Raw genomic sequence first — 25900 nt, 5'->3', positions numbered from 1 at the left:
GAATTACCTACCGCTCCCTGAAAATATACTCTTCCTGTCATTGTCCTTCTTTTGTCTGTTTGTTCTCTTACTTATTCATTGGCATATTTGCAAGTGCCTATGAAATGCCAAGCACTATTCTAGGCAGTGGAAGTACTTAGAATACAGCAGACTAAGTCCTGGCCTTATTCTAATGAGGAAAACAGACTATTAATGGGTCCCAAATGATGGACTTTCCTGTATTTAACTATGAAAACACCACCACTGCCTAACAGATAATTTGCTAACATTATTTTTTTGTCTATACTTATAGTCAGTTTGCAAACTGAGAGTGTTGCTAATGGAATGAAAGGAAGCCTCTTGTGATTCAGAAGAAAGATACAAGAGGGGACCACCAAAATCTGGGATTATCTTTTGGAGGGCAAGCCCCTTGTAATACAGGCTTCCCCTGCTAGATAAATGTTCTAGGAACCCAAGGCATCAGTGTATCAGCTAGCATTGCTGTGAAGAGGCTTCATTCTACTTCAGTGAATTTTTGTTGTTAAGATTCTTTCAACATGTTTGCCCATTTCACGATGGGTGCTTGACACGAACAATGTGCAGTAGTGAAATTTTGTTTTCTGTTGGGGAAAAATGCATTGTTATGGTACAGAAATGGTTGTTACGGTACAGAAGCTTACAAAGTTGCTGTTCTGAGTAAAACACAAGTTTACAAATCATTTTCTCATTTTAAATGAGGTGAAGTGTCAATTGACTATCAATCTCGTGCTGGGCATCCTTTCGTCAGTCTGAAAAAAATGTAAGAATTCATCAAGCTATCTTGGAAGACTGTTGTTGGATTCTTGTTGGACTGGGGTGTCATGGAGTTCCTGTCAGTGAATTTTTTCTGAAAATTAAGACATGAAATGAGTTTCAACAAAATTCGTGTCTCGCATGCTCACGCCTGAACAAAGGGATAATTGCCTGGGTGCATCGTGCATTTAAGGAGCAGTTGGAGGCTGACCCTGATTTTTTTTCCCAAAGTCATAATCAGAGATGAATCTTAGTGCTACAGTTACAACCCCAAAATGAAACAACAATTTAGCCAATGGAAAACCGCTACTTCCCCATAACCCAAAAAAAAGCATGACAAGTGAAGTCAAATGTGAAAGCAATGATCATTTATTTGTTTATTTGATGTGAAAAGGATTGTGCACTCAGGATTTATTCCTCCAGATCAAAAGATCAACCAAAGTTTTTACCTGGAAGTTCTAAGAAGATTGCATCATGATTTGCAGAAGAGATGTCCCGAGTTATGGTAAACAGGTGACTGGTTCTTCCGCCATGATAACACACTTGCCAGCACTGCACTGAATGTTCAGGAGCTTTTGACCAAAAATGACATGATCCCCATACCCCGCCCTCCCTATTCACTTGATCTTTCCCTGAGTGGCTTACTTTTTTTCCCTGGATGAAAGAAGTTCTCAAAGGGAAACGTTTAGCCCATGTGGAAGAGGTGAAACAAAATATGGCAGAAGCACTAGAAGGCACCAAAATTGAAAAGTTCAAAAACTGTTTTGAACAATGAAGAAAGCATCTCGATAGGTATACTGCATCAAACAAAGAGTACTTTGAAGGTGACTAAAATTTAAATGCGTAAGAATAAATGCACACAAGTTTTTGTAAATAAATTCTGAGTTTTGGGGGTTCCTCCTTGTAGTATGTTTTACTGAATTTTTCTGGAATTTTGTCAATCAAAGGCTCATTTCATTGTTCACAGTATATGAATTAATTGCATTAATTGTTCTATTTATCCTCTGACCACAAAATGGAATAAAATAATTTTCATAAGGCATTCATCCAGAAATATTTGTTCATTTCCCATTATGGATAAGATTTTCTGCTTGGTACAAGTGGTGTCAGGCAGTGAATAACCTGTCTCATTCTCTCTCTCTCTCTCTCCATGATATCCCCCAAGGTGATACTGTATATTAGATACAAATGCGGGTTTACTATCTTGAAAGCATGGACCCAGCGTAGTGAAGGAGACATTAGAATAGAACATCATAAGAGGAGACATTAGAATAGAACATCATAGTCCAGGTATGGTGGTTCATGCCTATAATCCCAGCACTTTGGGAGGCTGAGGCAGGAGGATCGCTTGAACCTAGCAGTTTGAGGCCAGACTGGGCAACATGGCGAGACCTCATCTCTACAAAAAAAAAAAAAAAAAAATTAGCTGGGCATGGTGGTGCATGCCTGTAGTTCTAGCTACTTAAAAGGCTGAGCACTTTGGGAGGCTGAGGAGGGTGGATTCCTTCAGCCCAGAAGTTCAAGGCTGCAGTGAGCCCTGGTAGTGTCCCTGCAATCCAGTCTGGATGACTAAGACCCCAACTCAAAAACATCAGCGACAGCAACAACAGACAGAATAGAACATCACCTCTGTGATTCCTGGTGTGGCCTTATTTGTGACTGTATCCATAGAACCAAGAATGGAGCCCGGTACACAGTGGACACTGAAAAAAAAATTTGAGTGAGCGAAATGCAGATCCTTACAGTAGAGCAGTGTCAATACGACGACAGAGGCATACCTATCCAACAACTGAAAGATAGGGAAAAATGACCTATTTTGCCTGGGGAGTTGAGGAAGGTTTTAAGGAAGAGGATAATACAGTTACATCTGGAAAGATGCATAAAGATTGGTGATGGTAGTGTGAAAACTGTTCTGAATGCAAGAAACAGCCTCGCAAAGGCAGGGATGTGAAGAAGAACATGAGTTATTCACTAGGGAATGCAGCAGGAGACAAAATGCAAAAGGGAATCTCAGAGAATGAGGGACTTGGAACTCTCTGCTGAGATCAGGGACTAATGCCTGTAAGAAGGTGGATACTCAGGGAGGAGTTTTCAGCAAGTGAAAAGTATCAACAGATTTGTGTCTTAGAAAGATTGTTTGGGGAGTGGGATGAGACCCACTGTCGAGGAAAAAGACCAAAGAATCAGGTGCAATGTTCTCATGGAGTCCTTGAGCCACGCAGGAACAGTGCAGAGGAATAGGTAGAAGAGCCTTGAGTTGTTGGAAAGTTGAATGCGTGAGGTGAGCCAGAGGGCAAAGTCGAAGATGCCCACAAAACTTCTGTCTTGGACAATGGGAGGAGGAGAGGACAAGTTATCACTTCCATCCCACCTCTGCTCCTCAGGGAGTTCCCTGGTCAGCCCTTCTAGTTACCTTTCTCCATATTTTGTTTACTTCACAGCACATTTTACTACCTGACTTCATGTACACATTTGTTTAGGGTCTGTCTCCCTCACTAGAATGATGGTGAGACTTGGTCTGTTACGCCATTGTGCCAGGCACTCTCAGTGCCTAGAAATCAAGTTTGGCATCTGGTAGGCATGCATAAATATTTCAGCGAATAAATGAAAGAATGAACATAGGGGCACAATGAGAGGAAGAACAAGTTTTCAGGGAAAGGTGATTCACTTTGTGTCCTCTTGATTCTTAGGTGTTTGCAGGGCATCCAGAGAAAAAGGCCACTAGACAACCACAGTGTTTAGAGCTTAGGAAAGAGGTCAAAATTAAGGAGACAGATTTGGAGGTCATTTCAAAGACACATCTGCTGAGAAAGGTAGACGACACAGTGAAAGGGACCAAGACAGATAGAGAAGCAGGAGGACCAGGTTAGAGAGCTACGGTGTGAGAAATGAGAGGTAGGAATCCGGCAGACCTGAACGCGAATCTCTTTCTAGCAGTGTGACCTTACTCAAACCTTCTAAGCCTAGTTTCCTAATCTTTAAAATAGAAAAATAAATCAAAGTACCACGCTAAAAGAAGGCTGCGAGACAATGCTCATCATTTGCTTAGGTCAGCATGCAGCACTAAATGCTCAACAGTAAATGTACACAGCATATATCATCTGCGATTGCTATCTCTTTATTAAAGTTACTGTCAAGGAGTTTTGAAACGTCATACAAAGTAAACATGCAAAAGACAGCACATTCTTATACACCAACAACAAACAGGCAGAGAACCAAATAAAAAGCACAATCCCATTCACCATAACCACACACAAAAATGAAATACCTCAGCATCTTCCTAACCAGAGAGCTGAAAGATCTTTACAATGAAAACTACAAAACACTGCTCAAAGAAGTCAAAGGTGACATGAACAAATGGAAAAATATTCCGTGTTCATGGATTGGAAGAATCAATATTGTTAAGATGTCTATCCTACCAAAGACAGTCTACAGATTCAACACTATACCCGTTAAATCACCAACATCATTCTTCTCAGACCTGGAAACAACAATACAGAAATTCATATGGAAACATAAATGACCACAAATAGCTTTAACAAAAGAAACAAAGCAGGAGGTATCACACTTCCAGATTTAAACTTTACTGTAAGGCTACAATAATCAAAACGGCCTGGTATTGGTACAAGAATAGTTATATAGACGAATGAAACAGGATAGATTCCAGAAGCAAAACCTCAATTTTTCAACCAACTCATCTTCAACAAAGCCTCCGAAAACAACCACTAGGGAGAGGAGAAACCTATTCAGCAAATGGTGCTAGGAAAACAGGCTAACCACGTGCTGAAGAATGAAATAGGACCCCTCCCTGTCACCATACCCAAAAATCAACTCCATATGGATCAAAGATCTAAAACTCCAAACTTCAAGAATCTTAGAAAATGCAGGAGACACCCTTATGGAATCGGAATAGGCAACCAATTCCTGAACAACACCCCAAAGGCCATGCCATAAGAGATAAAAGAAAGACAAGTGGGACCTCATCAAATTGAAAAACTTCTGGAAAGCAAAAGAAACAAGAGAGCGGAGAGATAACCCACAGAATGGGAAAAAATATTTACTAACTGTATTGTATAACTGACAAAAGCCTAACATCCAGGATCTACAAGGAACTCAAATATGCTGAAAAGAAAAAACCCAAATAACCCCATTAAAAAGTGGGAAAAAGACATGAATAGACACTTCTCAAAAGAAGACACACGAGCAGCCAGCAGACATATGAAAAAATACTCAGCCTCACTAATCATCAAAGAAATGCAAATCAAAACCACACTGAGATACCACCTAACCCCAGTAAGAATGGTCATCACTGATCAAACAAACAACAGGTATCTGCAAGGATGCGTAGAAAAGGAAACGCTTCCACGCTGCTGGTGGGAATGCAAACTAGTTCAACCTCTATGGAAAACAGTTGGGAGATTTCTAAAAGAACTAGAAATTGACCTTGCATATGACCCAGCAATCCCCCTTCTAGGAATATACCTGGAGGAACTTAAATCACTCTACAAAAAAGATACCCACACCAGCATGTTTGTTACAGCACTATTTACAATAGCAAAAACATGGAACCAACTGTACTGCCCATTGAAACTGAACTGGATTTTTTTTAAAAAGTGGTGCATATACATGATGGAATGTTACACAGTCATAAAGAAGAACAAAATTATGGATTTCACAGCAACTTGGTTGGATTTAGAGTCTATGATATTCAGTGATTTATCTCAGGAACAAAGAACTGAGTACCACATGTTCCCACTCATAAGTGGACCCTGAACATTTACCATAATACTATAAGAAGGGGATTGATAATTTCCAGAAACTGCCAGGGGGTGGGAGGGGACATAACCATTATTAAGGGTACCTGATCTCAAACCAGGCAAAGTGGAGACCAAAGGGAGGCCCAAACTTTACCTGTACGGTGACCACTTGCTTACCTAATCCTGAATCATACCTCACATCTTTAAAATAAAATAAATAAATAAACTTAAAAAAAAAAAAAAATCAAACAGAAGGATGCCTGAAAAACCAATTGATTTGGTAAGAGGGAGCTCATTAGTGATGTTAGCCAGAACAACATCAGTGGAATTGTAGAAGCAGAAGCCTGTTTGTAAATGCGTGGAGAGGTGGGAAGAAGTTAAGAAAGTCAATACAGGAAGTGAAGACTTTTGTTTCTAGATCTTCAAAGGGGAGGCAAGGAGAAAGATGGTGGGAACATGAGGGGTAAGAAGCATGGGAGAGGGAATTTTGTCTGTGTGATGGTATTGCTGGGTCCACTGCTGTCCCCTTTGTGATTAGGAGCTAAGGTCTCCCTTCACTTCCCTGTCCCCATACATGGTGTCCAAATTCCTCACCATCTGTTCAGGGGAACTCCCAGGTGCTGAGGACAAATGACCATAGGAAATGAATTGGGCACAGGGGATCATAGTTGGGCTGCTTATCTTCAGCGATCTTTCTATTCTTAGCACGGCCCTTTGCAGTGGAAGATTTTTTGTATAGTTTCCTTAAAATGATAATTCTCCCTCCCACGTGTGATATGTTTTGAGATTTTTAAATTCCATTTTTGTCACTCTTTGCTGATTTGATCTTATGACCCACTAACAAGTCTCGGCTTTTAGCATGATAAACATTGGCTTTCTGTGATTCTGGCGTGAAAAATTCATCGTAGATGCAAATCATCTTTGCTTATTTATATAGAAATACAGTCTCATCTTAAATTCTTTTATCAAAGGCCAGAGATTTTGATCAATGATTGTACCCTCTGTTCATCGTTAAGCCCCTCTAGAGTCTGCCAGTAACATGTGGCAAAAGGTGGCCCAAAATCCTTTGGAGTGGGATTTAATACAAACTGCTGATGTGTGTCCAAAAGGCTGTGGTCACTGCCTTTGGCCTTCTTCAGACTGCATAAGGGAGTCTGGATGTCTGTGACTTTCTGATACCATCCTCTGGTGTGACTTTGGCTTCCAACATAGCAGCCCTGCTGATTCCTGAACTCCGAATGGCTTCGTGATTTTTCTATCAGTAAGGACCCGAAGAAGACGTATCTACAAATGCCATGTCCAGGGGTCCATGCCTGCTTTTTCTGCTCCAGTAATCATTCCCTGGCCAGCCCCAGGTCAGGTCTAACATGAGAATCATTATTCCCAGCTGCTCTGCCCAGCAATTGGCACCGGGCATATTCCATGTTTGAGTGTATAATGATTTCCTCGTATCTCCATAAGCCACTATCTTTGTGACAGGTGCTTGGCTCACTGACCATGTAATGAAAGGAGAAAATTTTTTAATTTCCCTTGAAAATTCCCCCCACTAGCACCCTTCTTGTTACCATGATTGCAGATTTCACCCTCACTGGCCAATCCTGAGCCCTCAGAGCTGAGCAATAGTAGAAATCACCAGAGGGCATCTGTGAGTTATAATTAACCCTTCATAGATTCCCCGGGAGCCTGGTCAAGGGCAGCCAGCTGTGCTGTCCTGCAACATTTCTTTAGTAAATAAGGATTTATTCTCCAGAGCAAATCCATTGGCCCAGAGAAATCCAAAGGGCTCTCCCACACATAACCACCTGGGAAAATTTGGAGGCAGAAAATCTTTTAAAGCTGTAAACAGCCCTGATGGAAGTCTTGGATATGTATCCACACAGCTGGCTGCACATGTTTGCTTCTCAAAGCCATAATTGGCAAGGAATCTGGAGTCTATGGCCTTTAGGAATGGTGAACTGAGTGCTCCACTCCATGGAAAACTGTGCAGGAAAGAGAGTGTTAGGAAAATGCACATCGGAAGGGAATATAGGTGAGCTGGGTGAGATGGTGTTAAGAGACCATCTGAACTTAAGAACTTTATGTTGGATTATAACTTTGGCACTATTAATTGGGGAAACTTAGAGGGAAATTTCTTTGAGTTACATAAAATGAAGTAAGAATATATACAGTTTTTATCCATGCTCCCAGATAGTAAATGAGCCAATTGTCATTCTTGCATTGCAACCCTCCTTTTACTTGGATGATTCTCAAGCACCCTCCTTTAAAGGGAGCTGGGAGACATCACATCCTAACCAACTAGTCAGCCTTTCCTATTCCACTAGTAAAAACTTTAGTCTGTTCTGCTGATATTTGGTCTGGGAGAAAGATTAGCTCCCCAGTGGCTGTGAGCTTTTCAGTAGAGTAAGATCTCATCTCCTGGTATGAGGGCGGGGGGTTAACAAGCTTGGGTTGTACATTGATGATGCTGCCACCACAGAAAGAATGACATGTGTACATTACGGCCATACTATCCCCAGACAGCACTGCAGTGATAAGTCACCATCTGGAAATGGGACCCCAGGTGAGCCCCTAAGGTTGGTGTAGGGGGTATGGGTGAAGTGATATCTCAGAGAGCATGAGAATGCCAAAGAGAAGATGCGGCCAACCTCATGATTGTGCCACAGTTGGCTGTCATTTAAGGAGATAATCCTGCCCAGGATTACTGGTCACTGGAGAAAACTTTTTAAAAGAGGAGGAAAATGCCCATACACTCTATTGTCTGGGAAGTCTTCTGTCTAGTATCTTCATGTTCAGGAGCGAAGGTGAGTGTCAACTCTGGAGATCCCCGAGGTGATAAAACCAGCTGTCATGTTGTCTTTTCATTCTAAAGCTAAAGGCAACCCTCCTCCCTAGAGATTTCAGCTGGGCAGACCCTGGAACTCTCCTGCCTCTGTTTATCTTCGTTCTGAGGTATGAATTCTACTATGCGCAGTAAACAGGCTTGGCCGGGGTCACTATTTAGAAAGGAGACAACTGAGCTTTTCAGCAGGAGCCAGATAGGAAATTGAATCCCAATCCTGTTCAGGTCAAGTAAAGAAATGGTAATGTAGAGACTTTGCAGAGGTGAAGGTAGGTCTTAGGCAGTCCACAGACGATAGGGAGGCATCCAGGCCCCAGTAACTGTAGGAAGTTGTTATCACTCCTAGACTTGAAGGGATAAGGGAAGGAAGATGTTTGTTTAATTTTCTTTTTTTAATCTTTTATTTTAAAGATGTGAGGTACAATTCAGGGCTAGGTATACAAATGTTCATTATCCGGATACCCTTGTTGATGAGGTGTGCCTCCCACAGTTTCCCACTACTGCCAATGCCTTGGGAAGGAAAGATGTTTATGGGACCCTGTGAGAGGAGTCTACCAGTGGGGTGGAAGGGAGCCCTAGAGAGACATAGCAGGGAGGGAACTGGAAACAATACCCTGACCTTCTTCCTTCCTCCTGCCTTTTGGTCTCTGCCAGCACCTCACATGCTCCCTTCCAGAACCAGCCAGTTATGGAAATAGAGTGGTGTAGCCCCTGGGGCCAGCCTCTGGGGGAACAGAGCAGGGTGGGGAAGGGCAGAGACTGGATTTGGGGGGCAAGTGGGTAGAGACAGAATAGCCAGCCCAGGGAGACTGGTGTCTTGGAAAGTTTTCTTAAAGGCCCAGAATTTATTTGTATGCCACAGTCTTGGGTGAGATATTTGTATGAAGCAGGTAGCTGGTAGCAGTCTATATATCAGGCAGTGACACAAAACCAGCTACAATGTGTGGTTTTTGTTTTTCTCTAGAGTAGTAAGAGATGGATAACTGTATCAGCAACACCCAAATTACAAATCCCAAAACCTAGGTGATTTTCTGATTTAAACATTTAAAACATTCAGAATTTTTCTCCCTTTGATTTTTTTTAGAGCAGCGAGGGAATATTCCCTAAGAAGGTATAACAGGTCTGCTTTTCAAGCTAGGGAAATCGTTTTTGGTTTTGTTTGGTTTTAAATATAATGCATACTTATTAGATTCCTTTGCTGCTACAAACACACACACACACACACACACACACACACACACAGAGGTTCATCTTTTCATAAAAGTCCTCAGAATTGCTCTTTGTTAATGTCTGGTTGGAGATTTTACTTTTAGAGTGATGAGCTTTTCTCCATGACCCAGTGCTAGTGCTGCCCTGGGGTTAGGGAGGAGAAGGAATGTTTCCCAGTTCAGGGCTTCATCTGTAGAACTGTTTCTTGCTCATCTTAAGGAGTCATTCACACAGCACAGAGCGCCACTAACTGGGATGAGGGTAAAGCCAGACAACTCACTGGGTTTGTGCTCGGCTCAGAAACAGCCTCTGGAGAGGAAAGTGGAAACTGCGCTGAAGTTTTAGGGATGAGTATTTCTCATGATGTGTTTTCAAAAGTTATACTGTTCCCTGAGGAGGTGGGTTGGGGGGAGAGGGTCTCTACGAAAGCACTCCTCTTCCTCCCTCTGGTTTTTAAAGCGAGGCTAAGTCCCAGGCTAAGTCCCCTTAAGCCTTGGACTCCCATGCAGTACTGCCAGCTTTTCCGTGAGCCCCAGCCCAGAAATGCTGTACTTGGGGGAAGCTGGCAAGGAGACCTCGCTTCCTGTTCGGGCAGAGGCAGGAATTTCCACTTAGAGTTTCACTAAATAAGTGAAGCAATATTTGCCTCCTATTAATGTGCAAATGTCCTGGGAAAGAAAGTACTCTAAGGCTTCCCAACCCATCTATATGGGTCACTCACTCCAAGGCCTAGAGAGGCTGGGTGGGAGGTTATTATTCCTGGTTTACCTTTTCCTGTAAGGTGGTGTTTTTTTTGTTGTTGTTGTTTTTTTTTTCATTCTCTCTCTAGAGTCTCTTTTTAAAGGGGATGTTTTGAAAAGGGACTCTCAATACTTTTGGGGTAAAAAAAAAAAAAAACCCTGTAAATCTAAATGAGAAGAGAACTTAAAGGTCTGAAAATGCTCCGGGTTGGCCCCGTCCTGTTCACCAAGGTTTTCAGGGAAGTTGAATTCTCCAAGAGACAGTTTGAGGATGTTCTGGTCTTGTAATTAGGTGTCCTAGGGAGAGGAAGAGTCCGAACCCTCCTGACTCTAGACATATTATCTTGATTAGAGCAGTTACACAGACCTTACATGACCTTAAAGACAAACATGAACTGAGGAACATGCTGGAGCTTCTGCTAGGACAATGTGGGGGTTTTGATTGGTAGAGTCAATGGGGAAGGAGACATATTTAGTAGGGGGTCTTTCACAAGATTTTGAGCTAAACACTACTTCTAGTTAAATTGTAGAAATGTGTCCTGTTCCCAATGTGGAAAATGTTAAAGCATCAAACATTTAGTTAACTACTATCTCCACAAATTCAAGCCCAAAATCACATCCTTGAAATCAGGTGACTAAATGAAAGGAGGGTGACACCATTGAGGCCCTAGGCCCATCACCTGGTCATAGACTCTGGCAACGAAGTGAATTGGGTTATCTGAATTTTGAGGACAAGCTAAGTCAAATCACCCAGTGCTCAGCATCCCTACTGCCAGTGTCCTCACTCATGGGACTTCCTCACTGAAACTGTATGCAGCTATTCTTGTGTGCCTAAGCCTGTAGGTATGTCAGCTTATGTATTTGGTGCATTTCTTGCTCTCTCTTGATTCTCTTTGACTCTCATCATTCATGGATGTCTGTTTTGAACCCCTGTGGTTTGCTTGTATACTGTGTGTAGGTACAGTTGAGGCAGGAAGGGAACTGCATTGAGGGATGTTCCTTGGTGAGAGCTCTATAGTATCTCTAAAGTCTTTGGCAAGATTCAAAAACAGCAGGATATCATCTTTCTGGAACAAAGTTGTCAATATTCTGCCTAAAGGGATGGCATGTCTAGCTGCTCTAATAAGCATCCTTTTATCCTGGGAAACCTATGTTCTATCTCTATGGGATGAATCATTGTATGAAAGCTGGCCTGTAGGCTTGCTTAGCCATGGCCGCTCTGCTTTATCCTGAAAGTACAACAGCACTGATGGTGCTGTGGGATAAATATGAATCATGATGACTGACTCCTTCCATAAAGCTCTGTGCTGTGGAATCAACCAGAAATGAGTTCTTGCCAATAGCTGAAAACAAAAGCAGAGCCAGTGTGAGTTACTTGCACAGAGTCCTTCAGTATATCCATACTGGTCCTTTCAGGTGAACTCACGAGTGTATGAATGACTTGAAGGGAGGTGATATCTTTGGCCATTTAGAAAGATATCACTTAGGTGGCATTTGCAGTGTTAAGAATGAGGGTCATGGAACTCCACATTGCTGCCATTGATTGTTATCGTCCATACAGAGAGAAGGTCCTCACAGAGCAAATGGCTGCTCTGTATCAGATAAATTGGGAATTGAGTGGCAACTATGGGGAAAAAAGCTCTCATGATTTTAGGCAACCGAGTTCCCAGATTCATACCTCCAGGCCTATTCTGAAAATGTAGAAAGCAATTTTCTCCTTTATCTTCTGGCTAGGACATTGAGAGAATCAATATTTGGAATTTATAGATAAAAGAGGGCTAGTTAAATAAATTATGTGACTCTACTTACACAGAATTGTAAAAAGGATCCTTACATGTACCCAGGCATAGGTTCTAATAAATGACTGGTCATACTGGTGAAATTTAAAGGGAAAAAATGCCTTTCTGGAATCAATGTGGACATCTTTGTGGAATTATAGTTGTTGTCCATCTGGAGGGAGAGAGGTTGTCTGGTGGCCTCAGTGACCAGCATTATTTCTCCGGCTAATTGGTCTTTGATGTGAACACTTGTGGCATGAAGCAAGGTGGCTTTGGAAGTTAAACTTTATGTAAAGGTGAGATTTTTAGACTACAACTGATTTAACTTGGCATGTTCCGAAGAGCGGGCTCTAAGAAATTGTGCTGTGGGCATCTCCTTGAAGTTTGAAGACAGAAAAATTGTGCTACTCACATTCACTGATCTGGCCGGTACACTTCCCTCATCTTGTGAAAACTGCAAGCAAGGTTAGTATGCTTGCATGCCTTTCCTTGTATAAACATGGCCTGACAACTTCTCCAGGAGTGCAGATGCAGACTCTCCTGGACAGAATTATGAAATTAGAGGGCGTTGAAGATCATTTAGTTTGTTTCTCTTTTCGCATATACAGAAACCGAGGCCCAGAAAGGTTAAAAGATTGCCCAAAGTCACACAGCAAGGTGAACAGCTCTTAATCCTGTTTTTCCTATCTCCTGGTCCAGGCTCCTCTCTTCAAGGTCATTGCAGGCTGCCGTTCGTTCTGAATTTCCCATGGAAAGGAGTGCTTAGATTTCTCCTCTGAGTGAAAAACCAGGAATAGGCAGATGACATTCACTGTCTACCAGTGACGTTGGGCAACTCTTTGTGACATTCTGATTGCCTCAGTAAAAGGGGAAATTTCATGAGAAGGGAGGGATTTAAGCAACATTTAGCCAAACGGAAATATCATAAACAACAGAGTAGTGTTCAGTGTTCATTTTTGTCCACGGCTGCAAGAGCTACCAGCCATGCATGTTTGAAGACTTAATAATATCCCACGGTTCCTTTACGAAACCTTAACCCTTTAGCTTATTAATTCATCTCTTCTGAGCACCTGGTTCTGAGTTTTCATCTCTGAGGTTATAAACCACACTCCCACTTCTTTTAATGAACCTGAAAAATATCTCCAAACAGATCCAAATGATGGATGGCTGCGACAAAACCCAATCACATCGGGGCACCATGGAAATGAGCCCACTTATTTCCAGAACCCAAGCTGTATTGAACATGAATAATGACCCAAGAGCAAATGGTGTTCAGACTGCCTGAAGTTATTTAAATTTTTATAGTCAATTGCCTCATAAATTAGAGACTTCCTTAAGTGGAGGTCTGCAGATGAACTCATAAAATGCATTGAATGCTTTATTTATGATATAACTATAGCACTGCAAATACATGGCTATAACTATATAGCTATAAGCACTGCAGAAAGTTGGCATCAAAATGCCTATGAAAAAACTTTATATTGGACTTTGTGTCATGAAGAAGACGAGGAGTTAATGGTCTGTGAAGAAGAGAGACTGGGGAAGGATTTTGCTGGGCATTGTAACGGAAATGGAGGACTAATTTCCTTAAAAACCCCAAGAATTAATAAGTTAATGGTCAAGAAAGAAGGAGAAAAAAATCTAGGATGGAAGATAACCAGTTTCTGCAGTATAGCAATTTGGAGAAAAGGGTCTTTTTGGTTTACCTTTTGATTTAAAAGATTCAGAAGTTTCTGTGTTATTCAGTCATTCAGCCCACTGTAGTATATGCAAAATCCTGTGAGAGAAAACCAAAAATAAATGACCACCTATTTTTACTTTTATAAAAACCATATTTGTTGATGTGTAATTAACACACCATGAAATTCATCAATTTCAATGCAATGATTTTTAAGACAACTGACGAAGTTGTCAACTATCACCACAATCCAGTTTTAGAATGTTATCATCATCCCAAAAAGATCCCTCATGCCTATTTGCAGTCAATTTCTGTTCACATTCTCAGCTCCAGGTATCCACTAATTAATTTCTCTCTCTATAAATTTGCTTTTTCTGTAATATATATATTATATTATATATTATATATATAAATGGCTGAATAATATTCCATTGTATATTTATATATATATATGGCTGAATAATATTCCATTGTATGACTGTACCACACTTTGTTTATTCATTTCCCAGTTAATGAACATTTGAATTATTTACGCCTTTCATCATTGTAAATAATGCCGTGTGGTTATAAGTTTTCATTTATCTTGCTAGATACCTAATACTGTAGTGGTATTTCTAGGATGTATGGTAACTTTGTTTGTTTTTATTTTTTATTTTTTGAGTAAACAAAGTCTCCTTCTGTCGCCCAGGCTGCAGTGCAATGCATACCCATGGCCACCGCAGCCTTAACCTGCTGGGCTCAGGCGATCCTCCACTTCAGTTCTCTAAGTCTTGCAAGTAGCTGAAACCACAGGCATATGCTACCATGCCTGGCTAATTTTTTTATTTATTGTAGAAATGAGGACTCACCAAGTTGCCCAGGCTGGTCTCAAATCCCTGGGCTCAAGCAATCCTCTCACCTCTGCCTACCAAAGTGTTGGGACTACAGGCATGAGCCACTGTTGTTTTTTTTTTTTTTTTGAGTTGGAGTCTCACTCTGTCACCCAGACTGGAGTGCAGTGGCCTCTCCTGGCCACCGCAGCCTCTGCCTGCTGGGCTCCGGTGATCCTTCCGCCTCAGCCTTCCCAGTAGCCGGAATTACAGGCATGCGCCACCACGCCCGGCTGATTTTTTTATTTATTGTAGAGATGAGGTCTTGCTGCCCAGGCGGGTCTCGAACCCGCGGGCTCAGGCAATTCACTCACCTCAGCCTCCCAAAGGTGCAGGATTACAGGCTGAGCCACTGAGCCCGGCGTGAGCCACTGTTTTTAGAAACTTCCAAACTTTTTTCCAAAGTGTCAAAAATCAATTGATCATAAATATAAATATTTATTTCTGGACTCTCAACATTGTTCCACTGATTCATATGCCTATCCTTATAACAGTATCATGCTTTCTTGATGACCTCAGTTTTTTAGTAAATTCTGAAATAAAAAAGTGCAAGTCCTCCAAATTTGTTATTTTTCAAAATTATTCAAAAGGAGGCCCAGCCTTAACCTGTACAATGACCACTTGCATACCTAATCCTGAATTGTACTCCACATCTTTAAAATTAAAAACAAACAAACAAAAATTATTTTGGCTTATCTGGATTCTCCACATTTGCATGTATGATTTAGAGTCAACTTCTCAGTTTCTGTGGAAAAAAAAAACCAAAAAGACAAAAAACTTGCTGGAATTTTGATATAAATTATATTGTCTATAGATTAGCTTGGGAAAAATGGCTATCTCAATAATGTTAAGTCTTCTAATCCATAAACGTGATATATCACTCCACTTATTAGATCTTTGATTTCTTTCAGTCATGTTTTGTAGTTTTCAGTGTTTAGGCCTTTCACTTATTTTGATAATTCATTCCAAAATATTATATGATTTTTGACGCTATTGTAAATGGAATGCTTTCTTAATTTTACTTTTAAAGTGTTAATTTCTAGTATATAGAAATACAACTAATTTTTTTTAACCTACTTGGTGTTAAATGCTTTTAATAATATCATTCACAATACAAATACTCTGGGTAGTTGGGAAAATAATATATATATATATATATATATATATAATCCATTTTTAATCAGTATAAAAATACCCCACCACTGAAATCATGTTAATATAACTTATCAATTTTAATCATTCAAAAAGAGAAATAAAAAAAAAGAGAAATACAAATAATTTTTAAATATATATTTATCTTGTAACATGACACCTTGCTGAACTTGTTAATTAATTCACACAGCTTTTAGGTGGATTCCCTAGAGTTTTTCACATATAGGATCATTTCATTTATGAATAAAGACAATCTTGCTTGTTCCAAACTAGAGGCTTTTTTTTTTTTTCTTGCCTGATTGTACTGGCTAGAACTTCAACAAACTTTTGAATAGAAATGGCAAGAGTTTTTTGTCTTCTGATCTTAAGGGGAAATCATCTCATCTTTCAACATTAAGTACCATGTTTCTTGTAGGTTTTATATAGATGCCTTTTATCAAGTTGAGGAATTTTCTTTCTATTTCTGGTTTGCTGAGAGTTTTTATCATAAAACGGTGTTGGATTTTGTCAAATGCTCTTTCTCCATGCATTGAAATAATCATATAGTTTTATGATTATTTATTCTACTAATATAGTGTATTACACTAATTGCTATCCTTTATTCTATTAATATGGTTTTTAAACCATTTTACATTCCTGAGATAAATCCTACTTAGCCATTGTGTATAATCTTTATATGTTGTTGGCTTTATTTGCTGATATTTTCTTGTGGATTTTGCATCTGTATTCATGAGGAAAATGGTCTTAGTTTGTCTTCTTGTGATATCTTTGTCTGGTTTGGTATTGGGTTGATACTTAGCCTTCCCTTTTCTATATGAATGATCTTCCCAGAAATCTCCAGTTCCCTAGAATTCCTCATTCCAGTACTCCAGCCATGAATCTAGGGTTTTATTTACCCAGCCCACTTGCATGCTTCTACTTACTGTGCTTACATCTGGAGCCAAATAGAGGATAAAGAGGGAGAGGAAAGGAAACAGAGAGAGACAACAATGTGAATTCACCCCACCTTCTTGAAATCAAAATGTCACCAGGTTTGGTGGCTCAAGCCTGTAGTCCCAGCACTTTGGGAGACTGAGGCAAGAGGATTGCCTGAGCCCCGGGCAACTGGGCGAGACCTCGTTTTTACAGTAAATCAAAAATTAGCTGGGTATAGTAGCATGTGCCTGTAATTCCGGCTACTTGGAAGGCTGAGTTGGAAGGATTGCCTGAGCCCAGAAGGTCGACGCTGGGATGGCATTGAGCGTGCCACTGTACTTCAGCCTGAGCAATGGAGTGAGACTCCAACAGAGAGAGAGAGAGAGAGAGAGAGAGAGAGAGAGAAAGTACAATGCCACCAATCAGATAGGAAATAGGAAAACTCCATTCCTTCAAAGTTTTAGCTGTTTTAGGCCTACAGTATTATTGCCACTTCCACAGGATTGCTTAGAGACTGTGGTGTGGGAATGGAGGAAAAGAAAGAGAGGGCAATTTTTGTATTCTCTTTGAGTATTAGGAATTCCTGTTCTCATTCCTTAAGTTAGAACTAGAGAACTTCTCCTAGAGCTAGCTCTGTCTGCATCCTGGTGCCCACTTCTGGGTTTTGGACCATCCTGATATCAGGCAGGAGATAGTAGAGAGAAAAAATGGTAAACTCACGACAAGTCTGGTGGTACTTTGAATTCTTGCCTTCTTTACAAACTCAAGTATTATTGCATGTTTGCTTTTCAGAATCCTGAAATAGCTCTTACCTGAAATAGATTTTATCAAATTATTTATATATTTGTTATTTTATTTTTCTAGTAATTCATTTTTAATACATTTTGCAAGAACATGGGTCCTCAAATTGATTGAGAATTAAAAATAATGAACATTCTGGCTGAGGAATAAAGGCTTTGGGGAATTTTTTTAAGGAGCAGTTAGTAGGGAGGGATTGGGATTTTCTGTTAAAAATCAGTTGTCAGGTATAAAAAATAGAATGTCAGAGTTGAACTTAACAAATCAAAACGATGCTACTGTTTTCTTCATGTAGTAGACCTAGCCATGAAATTCACTCTAACTTTGATTCATGTAGTGCCATTTGGAAATAAGAAAACAGTCTTTTTCTTTGCTTTTACTGAAAATTCCTAGGGGCAATGTCTTACAGAAAAGCTATAATTGAGCTGGGCGTTGAGGAGATTATTTGAAACAGGAAAGGGGCTTGAGATTATTTGAAAAAGGAAAGGAGATTTTGTTCATTTTTTGAAACTTTTTTCTGTGTTCTTTCAAATTGGATACATTCTGTTGTTTTGTCTTCAAGTACACTATCTCTTTCCTGTTACATCGAGTCTTTCCAGATAATATATATCTTCTAAAATTTCCCATTTATGTTTAATAGCTTCTATTTATCTGCTGAGTAAAACTAGCTTGCTATTTATTACAGGTGTATGTACTTTTACTTCATGGACTATGGTTATTATTGCCAAATTAAGATCTTTATTTGATCATTCCAGCATATGTGAGGATCTATTGATTGCCTTTTACCTTGATAATTTGTCATATCTGCTTGCTTTTTTGTTGTATTTTTGATTGTGCGGTGGACATTTTGAATATTATGTTTTAAGATTATGACTCAGAACAGCCTGGGCAACTTGGTGAGACCTCATCTCTACAATAAACAAAAATATTAGCCAGGTGTGATAGCGCATGCCTATGCTTCTGGCTACTTGGAAGGCTAAGGTGGCAGGATCACCTGAGCCTAGCAGGTCGACTCTGGGGTTGCTGTGAGTATGCCACTGCACTCCACCTGGGTTACAGAGTGAGATCCCAACTCAAAGAAAAACAAACAAACAAAAAGGATTATGGATCCTGTTTAAATTCTGCGGTGAAGATTGAATTTGTTTAATTTTCATCAAACTTGCTTAGGTTTAGACTACAAGCTCTGTCTTACCCTCTATGGGCAGTGGTGGTAAAGACTGAATTTGTTTAATTTTTGTCAAATTTGGTTAGGTTTGAACTACAAGTCCTGTCTTACCCTCTATGGGTCGTGGTTCCCATGTCAGTTCAGTTTCAAAAGCCTGTGCTCCTTTCTTTGAATCTGCCTTATGCCCACATCACTCAAGATTTATTTTGGTAGTCTGGAACTTGGGCAATGGTTTAAATTGTAGTTCAGTTCTCAAAGCCTTTGCTGTGTGTGCTGCTTTGAGTCTTTTCTGCTCATGTGCACCTTAGAGTCTAGGACTTTGATTCATTTATATAGAACATAAGGGCATTCTGTTCTTCATTTCTTTCCTTTCTGAGATTTCCAGATTTTTACATTTTATTGAGGTATTTATTTCATATATTTCTCAATGTTTCAATTTATTATATTTCAATAATATTTTTATCCCACTATATGAAAAAGATGATTTTGCTGTCATCACTTTTTCTCCTACTCCTAATATTGGATTTTTATATTAACTTTTGTTCTTTTGGTTGCATTTGTAGCATTTTATGTAATATATTTAAACTGCTATCTTTATCTGTCAAGTTTCATAATGTTCTTCAATCTTGACTCTTGGTGGAGATATCTGTGCCACTGCTTTTTCTTTTCCCTTTCATTCCACACTTAAGTCATTGTGTTAGCAACGCTGTGCTCTTTCCAAAGGTGTATTGCAAATGTTTAAAATTTTACTTTAAAAAACTACGAAAGAGTGTTTTCATTATTATGATTGGAGACATGTTGTTCAACTCTGGGACAAGTCACAGTTTAGGAGCACATGTTCCCCCTTAAGGTCCTATGTGATACGCTGATCAATTGAACAATGTATCAAGCAAAGGAATTTCTTTACCTTTTGTCCTTTGGTATGTAAAATTATGCCACAATTTAGTTTGTCATTTATTTGAACAATTGTATTTTGCATATGTTAACTATATGTGCATACTTGTGTGTGTATATGCATTTAATTTCAATATTTTTCTTTCTTTTTTTTTTTTCAGTCAGGATCTCACTCTGTCGCCCAGGCTAAAGTGCAGTGAGACAAATCACGGCTCACCATGGCCTTGAATTCCTGGGTTCAGGCAGACGATCCTCCCACCTCAGCCTCCCAAGAAACTGGGACTACAAGCATAAACCACCATGCCCAGCTAGTTTTCTTTTAATTTTTTGTAGACACAAGGTGTCACTATGTTGGCTAGGTTGGTGTCAAACTCCTGGGCTCAAGCGATTCTCTCATCTTGGCCTTCCAAAGTTCTGGGATTGCAGGCATGAGCCACGGAACTCAGTCATATTTTCAAGATTTCAAAGACTTCTTTTTCTTGGGAAATTTCCTGCAGATCATGACCTGTGCAGAACTGTCATTCTGGGATTTCTCTTCCCTGCATTTTGGGCTGAATTCTACTATTTTCTAGATTTTTGTGTCTCTCTTTCTTGGTGTACTCCTTTATTTTACTGAAGTACATTTTCAAGAAACTTCCTAAGATAGGACGGATGGGAGGGGAAAGTTTCTGCTTAGGGATGTGACAAGAAATGTCTTTATTTTGTTTTTCAATTTGATTGGCAGTCTCCCTGGACTTAGAATTCTAGACTGAAAGTTATTTTCTCTCAGAAGTTTGCTGTGTTCCATTTCCCCATTGCCTTCTAGTATCCACCGTTGCACCAACCAGGAAATACAAGAAACAAAGATAATCCATTTATTAGCAAATTGCAGCTCATGGATTTCTTCCCTCTTTGTAAGGCAATGATTAGAAGGATTTGTCTGTCTTGATGAAGTAAGGTTGATATTTCCATAAACCACTGTGCTTCCATGCTTGTCTCACTCATACTGCTCATGGTCTTTTCTATTGAAGAACCCATTGATCTCTCACTATTCTAGAAAGGCAGAAGTACAGGTCATGGTCAAAGAAGTAGTCTTTGCTCTCCAACTTTGAGGCTGGCACAGAATTGTAGAAATTCTAGATGTATATATAATTTTTCTTTGTTTCTCTTTTCTTCAATTAGTCACCAAATTCTCCTTTTACCTTGAGCTAAAGTATAAAAGTTGTGGAGGACATATATTGCCTTTACCAAAAGGGTAATTTTTAGTTAACATGGAAAAGAAAGTACTCCAAAGTGAATATATAGTATAAGTGCATTCTGTAATTCTTCGATAATATGATTCTCAGTAGAAAATTCAAGACTGCCCAGTACTTATGATTTTCACTATCTGTTTAGTTTTTCTAATCAATTATTACTGCTTTGTCTTTTTCAGCAAAAGAAATTACAAGGAAATCCGACCAAAAAAATTAAATCAAAAAGACCAGATCCCCTCAAAGGCCAGAAGGTTATTGCAAGATGTGATGAAAATGGTTTTTATTTTCCAGGTAGATTTTTTTTAATTTTGTGAGACTCTTGCTAAATAACTTGGGTGCCAGAGTTTTTAACCTGTGCTTTTCCTGGAACACTGATATTTCAATTCTCAAATAACATGATGAGGTATCTCCCCAAATTGGGGGCAAAAGACGTAGCCAAAATCATGTATTTATTTTAATATATCATTTGTTTAGTAAACAAATTTTATTACATACCTACTATGATCTTGTACATAATATTCTGAAAGTTCTGATCTAATGTATTGGGCAAATTCTTGTCTTCATGGAGGTTACCTCTTAGTAAGGGAGACAGACAAGCAATGAAATAAACAAGTAAAATATGTAGTATGCCAGATACAGTGCTCTGGAGAAAACTCAAACCACAAAGGGTTTGAGAATGTCAGAGTGAATGCTGTAATTCTAAGTACAGTGGTTAATGAAGAGTTTCTGAGGAAGGTGACATATAAATCAGGACTTTAAAGTTTTCAAAAGATACCTCCTACTTCTGTGTGAAGAGTGGACACAAAGTGGGTTAGGATGTCACTCCAATTCCTGGCTTGGGGTAGTAGGTAGATAATAGTAGTAGCAGGAGATGATGGTGTGGACAGAAAGGGCTGAGCTGTATCTGGGATATGCCGAATCACAGGTGCCTATGAGATGCTCAACTGAAGGTGTCAGAGAAGCAATTGGAGATATGGGTCTAGAGTCTGGAGAGAAAATCTATCTGGAGATAGAGATTTGGGAGACATCAACATAAAAGTCATCATTGGAATCATGGGAAGGGTCTGTAGGGAAAAGAGAACTAGAACAAAACTTTGAGGACCTCTGTTAGACAAAAATTTTACACTGCAGAAACATAGCTGACCTTCTGTAGGCATGACTTATCAATCACCAGTTAAAAGAAAAAATATTATTTAAACTTAATTAAATAGTCTTTTCAGGTGAGGAAAAAACACTTCAGCAGGATTTTGGTTTCCAGCAGGCATATACGTAGAGCTGACAATGGGGACATCTTACTTAAAATGGCAAATGTTGTTTGGATTTGCCTGGTTGAGATTAAATATGGATCCGAGCATTTGAGAGGAGCACATGGGGTAAAGCATGAATCTCTTCTTTACAAGAACAGGGGCTGAGAATCTTCCATTTCTCTGAGGCTCAGATTTGCTGAGAGATGATTATAGGAGACCATCGTTGCTTGAGAAACTTCATTTTCTGAATCTGAGCCTTGGAGAGGCTGGCAGCTGAATGGAAATCTGGCAACTGAATGGAAATACTGCAAAGGACTGGATTCCAAGTGGTTGTGTTAGGGCTTGGGGAACAGTTTGCTGGCCAGGGGCCCAGTGAAAAGCAGAATGGCTTGAACTTTTATGCAGTGCCAACCCTGTGTAATGACAAAATGTGAAAGATCTACTGGGGGAGCAGAGGAGACAGGGCTAATATCACAGCCACAAGCAATAGCCAAAGCCACTTCCAAAGCGATTTTTAAAAATGTTCAATTAGAAGCAGAGAACACATGCTGTCCTCCTAACAGCCACATAGGATCTGACTAATCGGGAATTTTAAATCTGCAGCTGTGATTAAACTCAGATAAGTCAGCTTGGAGGAAATAAACATTTAAATTTAGTCATACAGTCAGTAATTTTGATTAGCATGTAGGTAGTAAACTCTGAGTCAGTCAAATTAAATAGCAGTCCATGGGTTTATCCAGATGTACTTAGTTTCTGTTTCCTCTCCCCCAGTCAACTAATCTTTTTTTCATTGAGAATTTCAACTTTTTACTTTCATAAAGTTATTTTTTAAAATAATAATTTTAAATATACAGAAAAGTTGTGAGAATAATACAGAGAACCCCTATATAATCTTTACCCAGATTTGCTGATTTTTAACATTTGATCATATTTTATCACATATATTATCTTATTTCTCTCTTTCTCTCTCACATTCCTGACCCCCTTCTGTCTTCCTCTTCACCTTCCCCTTCACATATACACACACGTTATTTTTCTGAACTATCAGAGATTAAGTAACACTTATTATATTTCTTTATCTTTTGATATATCAATGTGTATTTCTAAAAGTAAAATAATTTCTTAATAGAAAAGCAATAAAAGTATCAATTCAGAAAATTTAGCACTATCATAAGACTTTATATATTTTGATTTTGTTAACTGTCCTAATAATGGTCTTTATCACATTTATTTTCTCCAATACAAGTTCCAATCCAGAATCATGCACTGCATTTAGATAGCATATCTCTTCAGTCTTCTTCAATCTAGAATTGTTCTTTAGCCTTTCCTATTATCTTTCATGATCATGATACTATTTAAGAATAAGCCTGGTATTTTATAGAATGTTCCTCAAGTTGGATTAGATTAGATTTAGGTTATCATTTCTAGCCAGAATGCTACCTAAGTGATGTCGTGTCCCTCTCAGGACATTCCATCCAGAGATACTTGAAGTCCATCTATCCTTATTGGTGATATTAATCTAGATCGCCTGGTCACTGTGAGTTGTCTTTTTCTCATGCAAAAAACAAAAGCCAAATGGAGTTTCATAGAGCACAGGCATGACATTCATTGGTAACTTCTTTTCTAGTAACTGTTGTTCCAAACCTCCTAAACATTTTTAGTGAAAAATAGCTGTCTTTAAAGTGCACCTCAATAGGAGGCGGGATTGAAGTAATTGAATTTGAGTGTCCACCATGTGAAGCCAGGCCCACATTGGAGCAGAGCTGGCCAGACTGGCTGTTGCCACCATTCTCAGGGTCACGACAGGGATTTCCACATGACCAACTCTATTCCAGGGGTCAGTGTAGATTATCCAGTTGAGGAAGTAACTGCGTTGTGCAGAATAGAAGCTGCAAGCCAGCATCTGGCTGATCCAGATGCTGAATGGCAAGGAGAAAAATACATTTCAAAACCTTATTTTAAATCATTATTTGTGGAAATTGGGTCATCCTTCCTGTTTTTCAGTGAGAAGCACTTGACTTCAGGAAATCCACAGTGATTTCTGCACTTGGCCATAAGAACACGTTATGATGATGGAAAGGGGCTCAAATCAATATTTTCTTGGGTGTAATAATTTAAGGTCAGAAAATCCTACTCTTTAATTTTTTTTTGAATTCTGCCTCTTTCCTACTAGTCACATGACTAGAGTTAATTAATTTCTCTATGCCTCGGCTTCCCTGTCTTTTTAAATGGGATTTAAGATGATTAAAAGTCTCATAAAAGTGTTGTGTGGATTAAATGTGGGGATGTACACACATTGTTAATGACATAGAATTCTTCTATCCTCCCATGTGACAGCTCCTCTTAGGCTATCTATATATAAACAACTCCTGTCCTCTCCTGGGAGTGGAGGAAGCCTCTTCCCATTTCACAGCAGTTCAGGACCATTCGTATCAAGTCAAAGAGGCAGAAATCAGCACAGTGGGCTGGAAAGGAACCGCTGAGACTAAAGGGAGCAAAGAACATGATGACAGAGTGTAGGATGACTCTGCCGTGGAGGTGGGGCAGGTAGAGAGACGCTCGGGCTGCAGCAAAGCTAAAGCTTTTTTGAGGAAGCGGAATTTAAGTCGCATGTTGAATATCAGCAAGCTCTTAGAGCCAGAGTTTAAAAAAAAATATCCAGTCTCCAGCCTGCGAAAGCCTGCTTAAAGCAAAGATTCAGAACTATTCATGCACCTTTCACCAACTGAACTGCCTTAAGCTATCTGCTCAGACTATTTCGCCAATTCTCTGACCTCCAAGCACCAGCAACATTTTTGCTGAGGATCTCATCAGGAGTGTGTTCGCTTTCCCCAGCTGACTACAGGAGAGCCCTCTGGCCAAGGTAGGGAGCCGACGCCTCCCCAGAAAGATTGCCAGCCTCTAGTGGGAGAAAGCAGTGAAGATTCTTCTGGTTGTCCACTCTCTAGAGCCCAGGCCCTGAAACAGATCCCAGAGAGATTTCAGAGCCAGGAGACACAGCCTCACCTCTCTGGGACTGAAGGTAGAGAGAAATGCACTGTAAGGAAGCCAAAAATTGGAGCTGATCTTGACCGGACATAAGAAGTCGTAGCAATTCCTTAACTCAGTGGAGAATGAACAAGTATAGAGGCTTAGCAGTCACTGGGCAGGCCAGCTCTGGATCCTCCAGATCCCTGGAGGACAGCCACAGGGGAACCCTGTGAGACTGAGTTTGAAGATTGACTGTAAGAAACTACACCAAGGTCTGGAGATGATCTACAACCCACGTTTATAGAGATTGTACAAAGAAGAAAACAGAATTGAAGGAACTAAAAAGAAATCATCCTAACACACCAAAAAAGTTTAGATCCAATGATCCAGAGTAGGAAGTAGCAGACTTTTTTCTATAAAAGAAAGTAAATGGTTTAGGCTTTGTGGGCCATATTGTCTCTGTCACAACTTCTTGACATAGGCAAACAACTGAAAAATTGTCTACTGGATTAATACTGAATACTGCTAAGTTCAGAAGGCTAAGAATTTGAGTCATGGGGGTTGGGGGACACACAAGTATATGGGATGTGATGAGTCCCCTCATTCTCAATTAGGAGTGGCTTTTAATTGTTTTATAATAGAAAGTAGTAATTATTTTTCTGATGAAAAGGGTGAAGTCAGTTTATGGTAGAAAATGTGTGAAAAATGCAAAACCCAAGTTAAACATTTTAGTCCAATAAGAAAACACACAATAGAAATTGGCTTTTACGTGTGTGTTAAAAATAAAAAATAAAAAGGATTTGTACTTCTTTAGCCATTTAAAACAAGAGACATGGATCAAGATGAAAACCAACAGCTGTTTCTTTGCCATGTACAAGGACACGAG

At 39.6% G+C, this 25900-nt stretch overlaps 1 protein-coding gene across 1 annotated transcript in view; it reads left to right on the top strand.

The window, feature by feature from the left end:
• VWA3B (von Willebrand factor A domain containing 3B) overlaps positions 1-25900 on the top strand; it is a 195941-nt gene that overhangs the window by 154559 nt on the left and 15482 nt on the right. Inside the window, 1 exon segment of the mRNA XM_021716551.1 lies at positions 20977-21088. Within this exon segment, the coding sequence (XP_021572226.1) occupies positions 20977-21088 (112 nt within the window).

This window comes from Carlito syrichta, unplaced genomic scaffold (genome assembly GCF_000164805.1).
Source record: "Carlito syrichta isolate Samal-C Ts95f unplaced genomic scaffold, Tarsius_syrichta-2.0.1 Scaffold308837, whole genome shotgun sequence".
In the NCBI taxonomy this organism is placed as follows: Eukaryota; Metazoa; Chordata; class Mammalia; order Primates; family Tarsiidae; genus Carlito; species Carlito syrichta.
Note: the sequence above shows the minus strand (reverse complement) of the source record. Positions and strands in the feature narration are given on the sequence as shown.